This window comes from Aphanomyces astaci (assembly GCF_000520075.1).
Source record: "Aphanomyces astaci strain APO3 unplaced genomic scaffold supercont1.14, whole genome shotgun sequence".
Classification (NCBI taxonomy): domain Eukaryota; phylum Oomycota; class Saprolegniomycetes; order Saprolegniales; family Verrucalvaceae; genus Aphanomyces; species Aphanomyces astaci.
Genome location: NW_009798277.1, coordinates 801,204 through 810,230, shown reverse-complemented (window position 1 = coordinate 810,230; position 9,027 = coordinate 801,204). Strand labels below are relative to the sequence as shown.

Here is a 9,027-nt window from a genome sequence, read left to right as displayed (position 1 = left end):
AATGAAAACGGCAAACAACTTGTTTTACGAAAGTGCCAGTAAAACCACCTTCAACCAACCAATCATCGCATTAGATGAAGTAACTTTAAACAACGCACCCAACCGTTATTCAAGTTACTTTAGACATTATTTAAGCCTGAGAAATTTTTAAACAATGAATTTAACCCTGGAATTGCCAAAAAAGGTGCAAAGCACAATAGTATGATAGGAACCACTTTCACTCGATAATACCCCAAATCATATCGCGAAATCACGTTTTACCTGAAATACCCGTGTGTAACGTAACCCGCTGGTCCAAATACCACCGGTTAAACGGTATTACCCACTGAGGTATAGCGGCGTTTCCAGTCCATGGTACGTACACCTATGCCATGGTCATCACTCAAGCTATGGAAGGGGTTGGCGATGGAGGTAGTCGCCGCCGAAAGTACATGGGGCTGGTATCGGCGCTGGTGTTGTTTGTCGTGGTGATCGTGGTGTGCTTGAACTCGTCGATGGTGTCTAGTATGCAGCAAGCCACTACCGCCCAATGGTCACTTGCAGCTTTGACCACTTCCAACTCCACCGACCTGCAACCCAACAGCAGCGGCCTCTCAGCCAATCACCTCGCGGTCAATCGTGCAGACTTCCCTGCTGCGCCAACTGCGCCTCGTCGCCTTGCGTACATGTTGTACGCCACCGACGCGCGCACCGTGTGCAATGCTCTGATCATGGCGCGCAACATCCGAGCGACAGGGACGCCCAGGTCCATCCCGATCGTCACGCTGGTCGCCAGCGACGTGGCTCCAGACATTGCTAAGCAACTCGTGGACCCATTCAACAACTTTGTCGTCGAGGTGGTAGCACCGTGGCAGCAATCACGGGTGCATTTGAGCCACGAGTACGCGAGCTCGTTGACCAAGCTGCGTATCTTTGAAGAGCGCGGCGGCTTCGACAAGGTCATCTACCTCGACTCGGATGCGTGGGTCCAGCGCAACTTGGACCATTTGTTTCATCTGGGGAACGCCGTCTTGTGGGCTCCACATGCGTACTACATCCGAGAAAGCTACGTGTTTGGGTCGACGTTGCTCGTGTTTTCGCCGTCCAACGACGTCGTGGCGGCCCTTGCAGCTGCACTGGAGACCCCCCCGCGGCCCAATTACTTTGACATGGACGTGCTCAACGATTTGTTTCGGCTCGACTGCGGCTACCTCCCGAACCACTACGTCGTGCTCTCGTACACCCTGAATGACAACTATACGTGGTCGTTCAAGACGAAAGCAGATCGGATGGCTAGCACCTATGTGTATCACTATTCGCCATGGCTGGGGGTCGGTAAGCCCTGGCAAACGCCTAGATCCATCCTAAACGACAAGGACCAAGCGTACGAACCTCTGTATTATGACCTGTATGCCCGGTATTGGCAACAAGAGGACACGCTGTGCGCATCGTGGCTAAAGTAACGTTACCTCTGAATAATTCGACTAACTTTTAAAATCAACGATATACAGTTCTACCTACTGTAGTAGGGGCTGGTAAGGTACTGTAGAAAGGAAAGAGGAATGATGATCAATTTTCACTGTACTCATCGATTAGTCTTGATAATTCTTAACTGTTCCGCGGATGACACTACAGTATCTGTAGATAGAGGTTTTGGTACACTTGCTTGGTACAGTAGAATCATACAAAAACTGTATAATCGAATATAATTTGTACTCCGGAGTACTAACCTTACGTAAAAACTGGTTGGTACTGGGACATACGACCAATATAAGTGGATCAGAGGTTAATCGAGTTTGGATTATCATTTTTAAGACATCAGAGGTACACTGTAGTAATGAGCATGAAGTGTTGGTTCGAACGCAACCTTGTGCTCACATCAATAATGATTGGTTGTTTTATGAACTTCAACCACCAATCCAATTTGCTAGATTGGACTTTTGACAACTTGATTGGTGAAATTTACATTTTATAAAACCAATCAGAATTGATCTGAGCAAGTCATCCCACTGTGTTCGGTTTCATGCTGCTGTACAGTTATTCACAGTTCCACTGTTGCTTACGTGATCATGTCACTTGTTTTTAGTATGTCATAGTCAAATGCAGTGTAAGCCAAAACAACACATTCCAGCTAGGGGTGAAGTAAATTTCAGTGGTTAGCGATAGCTAACCACTTGTAATGCAAACTTACAGTTAACCCTGGGAATAGCAACACAAGGGTCCGGGCGTTCTGAGGTTACAGGTCTACTGGTTCATTTGAAGGAGAATGATTACGTAAGCCATAGTGGAACTGTTGCTCTCAGGGAATTATTCGTATTGATAAGATCAGAGCCCACTCACCTGGCAACCACCTGACGCGATGTTTGCAGCCCCAGGTCACCGCCGGAAGGGAGTGGCATGCTTGGCTGTGGCGGTATTGGTCCTTCTGTGCTTCAACACGATGACGTTGGAGTGGATAGTCATGCACAAGGACATGGCGTTCTTCGCCAGCAACCACGGACCCAAGCCCACTACAGCTTCCACGGTCGAGAACGAGTCGAACCCAATCGTGCATGTTACTGGCATCGCGCTCCTTCAGTCTACCTCGTCAACTGAAATGCCGACAACGACCCCATCACCTCCCACCACGTCGGCACCAGTTGCACCAACTCCCACGTCCACCACAGTGTTGCCAACCCCCGCCAAGTCCACGCCATCTCCACCGACAACACTACCATCGTCGCAACCGACGACGTCGGCAGCACCACCTCGTGCGACCCCTTCGAACCTCCCATTGACCACTCCTCCACTTGAAACGATTGGATTCGAGACAGTTGCCATCGTCACCTACGTGCCAGACAAGCACGTCAAGTTCATCAACCAAACCCAGCACATGTTGTGGTCGTCCTGGAACTACTCCATCCACCACGTGGACCCAAGGGCCCGAGGTCGGACCGACTTGATCATCTTTGCCCATCGGAACGTGATGGAGGAGATGCCGCCGTCGTGCATTCGCTTGGCTCACCCGGCCCTACCGCCGGTTCCGTCCTCCAACAGGGACCGATGCTTCGTCGTGGAGCAGACCCCCGCCGCAGACAACTACTGGCATCGGTATGGCTTTATGTTTAGCCTGATATACCTGGCCGAGCCAACGTTTCAACCACTGCTTATGTCGTACGACCGACTACTGCGCACCGACACGGACGTGGTGATTACGCCGGCGTTCCTGACGTTCCGACCTCGGCGATTTGTGGTTGGACGAGGGGGGTACATGTACCACGACTACACCAAAGCCCGCATCAAGGAGCTGGCGGTGGACATCAACATGACCCACCAAGGACTCCACAGCGTCGGGTCGACCTGGTTTGGCAACGCCACGGTGGGTTTCACGTCAAATTATTGCTAGCAACGTTTCTAACCCACTGCTGCGACTGTGTTACTACTGTAGCTCACGCTTCAAATGGTGCCCAAGATGCTCGAAGTGGCCAAGTTCATTTTGGACAGTCCCAAGTACAACGTCGAACAAGGGTTTCCAAGGTGGCATATTGGCGTGACCTCCATGTACGCTGGGGAATTGGTCGTGAATCACTTTATACCCAAGGACAACGTGTGGGTCAACTCGGCCAGCCTCGACGTGTACAGCAACGGCATTGAAAAGACAATCAACGTGTATCATAGCCACTGCTGGCCAGGTACTTTTGACTTATATGACGTTGTATGTGCTTGAGTGTTCATACTGTGGGTATTCTTGTGGTGCAGGGAGTTCCGGGTTCTTCACCAAGTCAGAGTACGAAGATGGCGAGTACTCTGTGGACAAGTTTCCACGCGAGTCGTTGGACATTGCAGTCATCAAAGACTACTTTATGGCGATGGTCTTGTATGGCTATTAAGTGTATTCTTACTTATACACGCATATCGACTACTTGTGAAAGACAACTACCTTACTTAGTACCCAATTTTGTGGGCGGAAGCTCTGTCGTCGCTCGCTACTGGTATGTACTCTGCGATGATTTAATATTATTGCCCTATTGACCACCGATCAATAATGGCATGAGAGAAATGACTTGACTACTAGTCGAAGTATATACTACTAGTATTAATAGTACATTACTATTAATACTAGTACGCAGTACTATTAATAACTGCATAACTTCAATGTCGTACTGTATCGGTATTGTTATTGACAGTGACTGATCGAATTTGTAAGGGCGACTAACGTTACTGTAACTACAAGTACAAGATACGATATCATTCTCAACACATGAATAGAGGTAGTCTTTTGAAGTAGTGTACATCAGTCGGCGCCACAAACTAGTTTATCCCATATTAGACTATGTTAATGGGTTTTGGCTTTGATCCACGGCCGTTGCAACCCCGCAGCTTGGCGCCAGTACACAAGGCCCACGGCACTGAGCACACACCACGACAGCGCGCTCCACCACACGACAAACCCGAGCACACTTTGGTACCACAATGGTTCCGCCAGTGGAAATTCCCTCAATCCGTGGAGGAGCGCTTCAAACTCTGGCCAGCCCAGCACTTGACTGTGCTCAAACGCAAACAACGGCGTGGTCGGCAGCAGGTCCGTGACTTGAGCGGCACAGAGCAAGGACGGTGGGATGGGGTTCCCTACCTGGGCCAAGATATCCATCCAGTACAAACAGTGCCCGGCCTTGCGCTGGAACAGCAGCGCCGCCGATAGCCACAGCCCCACGGGGGCCAAATACTGCACGCAGATCACGGGGAGGTTTCTGAACGGCCCCACGATCGTGTCCGTGATGGCTTGGGTGTCCACCCGACCTTGGAGCAGCAGTTGCGCGGTCACTTTATGCTTGGGCTCGAGCAAAAAGTATTGCAAGTGGCTACGGTAACACGCGAGGCGGACGAGGGCAGCGGCAACGAGGACATGCACACGGAGGTTGCGAAAGGTCGACTCGGACAGCCACGACAGCCGCCGATCGCCGCAGTCCCGCGGCGCGATCCACGAAAACGACGAAGAGTCCGACGTCGGGCAGATGACGGCGTCATCGCCGAGCAGTAGCGAGCTGGCCACCGGACGCAGCCATGCCCACGTGAGAACGACCGGCAGCAGCATGTTGAGGTGCAGCACGATCTTCCAAGACGGAGAAATGGCCTTGGAAGCAATGAAATCCGAGTACATTTTCGCAAACCGAAGCGCGGGCAAGAGTGTCGCCGACGACACAAGGCCCGCCAGCACCGCGAGGAGGCACATGAGCCAGTGGGTCTTCCAAGCGGACGACGTGCTCGGCATGCCCATGGCGCTGAGAAGGACCTGCCACCGACCGTCCATGGAAGCGGCGGCGCCTTCGACGTCAAAGTCGAGCAGTTGAAGGGAGGGAGGCGCGTACAGACTGAACAGCGCGACGATCGTGCCAAGCACGGCCACGCCAAACCCAAGCTGCTTTTCGTACGAGGACGACATGCCGTACTGGATGAAGAATGGGAACCCCAGCGACAACACCAGCGACACGAGCAAGAGGTAGTAGCTCGGGTCGGGCGTTGAGGCCGGCAACACCTGCATGTACGCAAACACGACGACGGACGACACTGTGGCCGTCACGAGCGTGTCGTACAAGTCAAAGAACAAACACTTGGTCATCGCGTGCGTGGTGATGGGCGACATGGTCAGCTGCATGGCCTGCAGCCGCTCACCCACAGTCTTTTGGGGTTTCTGGTGCTTGGCCTTGGCTACCTCGGGCGTGTTGAGCGAGTCGAGGACCGCTGCCGTGGGCGGCATATAGAACGCCACGCCGTCCAGAAGCAGCGACGGAAGACCGAGGATACGACGGAGGCGGACGAGGATGAACACCAGGATCAGCGCCACCAAGTACGTCGGTGGAAGGACAGACATCGCGACGCAGTGGTGTGGATGGACGAGAAAGATCAGCTGGGCGCAGGTTGAATGTAGCTGGCCGGATAATCTGGGCAAGATCTCACCATTGGTACGGATACATCTGAATGACTCACCGACTTCCACTGGTTGTGTCATTACTGTAATAGAGACTTTTAGCAAGTGCGAAATCTTGACTTTCCAGACTAAAACTTCGATTCGAACTTCGAAGCTTGCAGACTTTGAAGTCTGGCAAATTTGACTGACACTGTGAAAAGCACAATACTGAAAAGCACAATAGGAGTATTATTTTTCGTAAAACACGCCGCTGAGCTAGTGTGCTGGCAGAATTAGGAATGGCTTCGTGCATGAAATATCACTTTAGAATACCTTAAAACAAACGAAATGTGTACCCAAGAATGCGCCCCGCGAAGAGCCATGAACGCCCTGGAACATATATTAGTTAGGTCGAAGTGAATCCCGGAGTTTGGCGCATCGCCAGTGGGTTGCTATCGCTAACCTCCGACAATGCGCCATACCCCTCACGAAAATCAGAAGCAAGCCTACCTCAGCTACGCTGCCAAATGTCTCGCACCCCCACGAAGATGCTGAGAACGTTCAAGGTGGACGAAATCCTGACGATTCATCCGTGTACACGATGGGTGAACCGTGGGGCGATGCAACAAGTGGCTGCATGAGTTGCACGTACGAGTCGAGGGCCAAAGTGTTCTTCTTCGACAAGTGGTAAGTTGACGATCCCTTGCGCGCGCTTCGCTTGTAGCCCTGACGGCTGAGAAAGCGTTAAATTGCACGTAGCATCGCTTTGTACGCGCTTGTATTGTCGGTGTCGAACACAGTCACGTCCACTGATGTGGTCCTGGTGCCGGTGGCACGTCGGTCGCGAACGAATGCTTGTACCATGGCTACCGATGCTTTGAACGCGGGGTATTGGTCACATGCGATGTCGTGTTGGACGGCGGGGCTGCCTCAGTGACTGAAGTAGATTGTAGGTATTCACACCAGACTTCTTTGACAACGCCAAGGCCACGACCAAGCGACTCTGCCACCTTGTTCGCTGCGCCTTTGGTACCTTCGCCCCGAAACCATGAATGTAGCCGTAGGATGTCCAGACGTTCTTCTCTTGTCAATGTGCGAAGGCGAGTACAGTATAGCTCAAAGGGTATCATTCTTATGGCGTTCACATTATACAGGTCAAAACCATAGAGGTTTTCTAATCAACCATACAAAGTTTCATATTCATTCGATATATTTTGGTTGAGATATTGGGAAAGTTCGATGGCTGCTGTCGCAAACTGTAAGAAAATTCCGTTAACCGTTGCAAATATATTTGGGCATATCGTGCAGACAGAAGATAAATTCAACCCCCGAAGTAATCCTACACCCACAGTTTTCGGTAAAATATTAATAAAATAAAAATTGTTAATTATTGACCTCTTTTTTCATCTGATTAAACTATGCAAGATTATCTTGTCCTCGATTTTTATATTGATTTAACTATGTGACATTTTTCGGCTTCGAACAGACATTAGCAGAATAAAGTCGGACAGGATATACAGAAAGCAAGTGATCGTCAGACCACGCGTCCGACTTTCTTGTTCATTGGGATGTATATCCTATACAAACGCAGAGACAAATTGTGTTGTGAGATATTAACGCAAGAAAGTCGGACAAATGGTCCTGTATCAAATGATTGGTACAAATTGTTTCGACCATGGCAGATAGGACACATCATGTACCGTCACCCGCCATGCGGCAGCAATCGACAACAGTTCAGGACCTCCGAGACAATCGACTCGCCGACAGCTCCAAGAAGGGCTACCGCAGCGGAATGAAGCAAATCGTCAAGTGGCTTCAAACGTCCGGCCGCTCGGCCAGGCTAAATGCAGATGGCTCCCTCAATCTCACCGTTTTCAGCTACATGGACTTTACTGAGTTCGTGCTGTACAAGTACAAGGATGCTGGTGTATCCCTCTCAACGCTTTCTGGCTACAGGTCAGCACTGAAAGACTACTACAACACGCAAGGCGTTCCTCTGCCAATCGGGTTTACCAACGATGCTACTGTCATCTATCAAGGTATGGAATGTCTCTCGTGTTGTACACTGATTGCTATTGCTAGGAATCCGTCGGCTATGTGCGAGCGAGACCCAAGCGGGTGCTATCAAGCCAGGCACAAAGCAGCCTCTTCGGCACCATCAATACATTGAGCTGTGCATGGCGAGCCTCGTCAAGTTGGATGGTGGTTTCACGCACCTTTTTCTCATACTGTCTTGGAACTTGATGTGCCGGTCGAGGTCGACGGCAACGGTTCGGATCGACCACTTTTCCGACGAAGGGGATGCGCTTGGAGTCACGTTCTTCAAGTCCAAGACGGACCAAGGTGGCACAAAACGTCGTGACCCAAAGCACGTTTATGCCAACCCTCAGCAGCCGGGGACATGCTGCATCCTCGCGTTGGCAATCTACCTTGCGTGCAACCCTGAGCACGACTCGGGCGATCTGTTTCCCGGCTGTGCTCAACGTGACCGTTTTGGACGGAGCTTGTCCCAACTTGTGGGTTATGCACTCCCCGAATTAGCAAGCGCTGTCGGCACCCACTCGCTTCGCAAGGGCGCCGCAACATTTGCAATTGGTGGTAGTACATCAGGTCCCTCGATCGTCAACGTGTGTATTCGGTGCGGGTGGTCCATTGGCAGCGTCGTCGAACGCTACGTTCACTATGATGGCGCCGGTGACCAGTACGTTGGCCGTGTCGTTGCTGGTCTACCCATCGACAGCGGCGACTTTGCTGCTTTGCCGCCACATTTTGTCTCTAGCAGCGACGGAGTTGTTGACGCTGCAGGGGCGCTTGTGTTCCCGCGTCTCTGGTCCCATGAGTCCCTCCGTGGCGTATTGGTATTGTGTCTAGCTTCGTTGGTGCATCACAAGGTTTTTCTGGAGGATACGCTCCCGGCCAAGCATCCTCTGCTCTCCTCCGTTCTGTTTGGTGATGTCGGAATGACCACACTGCTGAGAGCCAACGTGACACTACTATCGTCCTCCATGCAGCCCACAGGGATCCCGCCCCATGTCAGTCTGCACACGCAACTCGAGAAGAACTTGGCTGCCGTACGGGCGCTCCCGGGTGAAATACGTGACGGCATCGAGAGCCTTCTTGATGAGAAAGGCGTCGCTGCGGGCAACATCACGCATGCACTG

At 51.5% G+C, this 9,027-nt stretch overlaps 5 protein-coding genes across 5 annotated transcripts in view; 4 read left to right on the top strand and 1 right to left on the bottom strand.

The window, feature by feature from the left end:
* H257_07057 (hypothetical protein) overlaps window positions 1-1,442 on the top strand; it is a gene marked incomplete at both ends in the record, with an annotated part of 2,565 nt that extends 1,123 nt beyond the window's left edge. Inside the window, one exon of the mRNA XM_009832475.1 lies at window positions 416-1,442. Within this exon, the coding sequence (XP_009830777.1) occupies window positions 416-1,442 (1,027 nt within the window). The remainder of the gene's footprint in view (window positions 1-415) is intronic.
* An 862-nt stretch (window positions 1,443-2,304) lies between these two features.
* H257_07056 (hypothetical protein) lies at window positions 2,305-3,949 on the top strand. Its single transcript, XM_009832474.1, has 3 exons — window positions 2,305-3,337; window positions 3,407-3,650; window positions 3,718-3,949. The coding sequence occupies exons 1-3, from the start codon at window positions 2,339-2,341 to the stop codon at window positions 3,846-3,848; spliced, it is 1,374 nt and encodes a 457-aa protein (XP_009830776.1). The 5' UTR covers window positions 2,305-2,338; the 3' UTR covers window positions 3,849-3,949.
* Window positions 3,950-4,228: 279 nt separating this feature from the next.
* H257_07055 (hypothetical protein) lies at window positions 4,229-5,911 on the bottom strand. Its single transcript, XM_009832473.1, has one exon. It carries the CDS (start codon window positions 5,828-5,830, stop codon window positions 4,295-4,297), a length of 1,536 nt encoding a protein of 511 aa, XP_009830775.1. The 5' UTR covers window positions 5,831-5,911; the 3' UTR covers window positions 4,229-4,294.
* A 556-nt stretch (window positions 5,912-6,467) lies between these two features.
* Window positions 6,468-6,803, top strand: H257_07054 (hypothetical protein; the record flags this gene model as incomplete). Its single annotated transcript, XM_009832472.1, has 2 exons — window positions 6,468-6,553; window positions 6,626-6,803. 2 exons carry the CDS (start codon window positions 6,468-6,470, stop codon window positions 6,801-6,803), a joined length of 264 nt encoding a protein of 87 aa, XP_009830774.1.
* A 738-nt stretch (window positions 6,804-7,541) lies between these two features.
* On the top strand, window positions 7,542-8,987 carry H257_07053 (hypothetical protein; the record flags this gene model as incomplete). Its single annotated transcript, XM_009832471.1, has 3 exons — window positions 7,542-7,905; window positions 7,949-8,937; window positions 8,979-8,987. The coding sequence occupies 3 exons, from the start codon at window positions 7,542-7,544 to the stop codon at window positions 8,985-8,987; spliced, it is 1,362 nt and encodes a 453-aa protein (XP_009830773.1).
* Window positions 8,988-9,027: the final 40 nt, after the last annotated feature.

Excerpts from the sequence above, each read along its gene's own strand:
- H257_07056 (XM_009832474.1), top strand. The coding sequence starts at position 2,339 with ATGTTTGCAGCCCCAGGTCACCGCCGGAAGGGAGTGGCATGCTTGGCT. Across the intron at positions 3,338-3,406 it reads CCTGGTTTGGCAACGCCACG|CTCACGCTTCAAATGGTGCC; the intron begins GTGGGTTTCACG and ends TTACTACTGTAG. Across the intron at positions 3,651-3,717 it reads TCATAGCCACTGCTGGCCAG|GGAGTTCCGGGTTCTTCACC; the intron begins GTACTTTTGACT and ends CTTGTGGTGCAG.
- H257_07055 (XM_009832473.1), bottom strand. The coding sequence starts at position 5,830 with ATGTCTGTCCTTCCACCGACGTACTTGGTGGCGCTGATCCTGGTGTTC.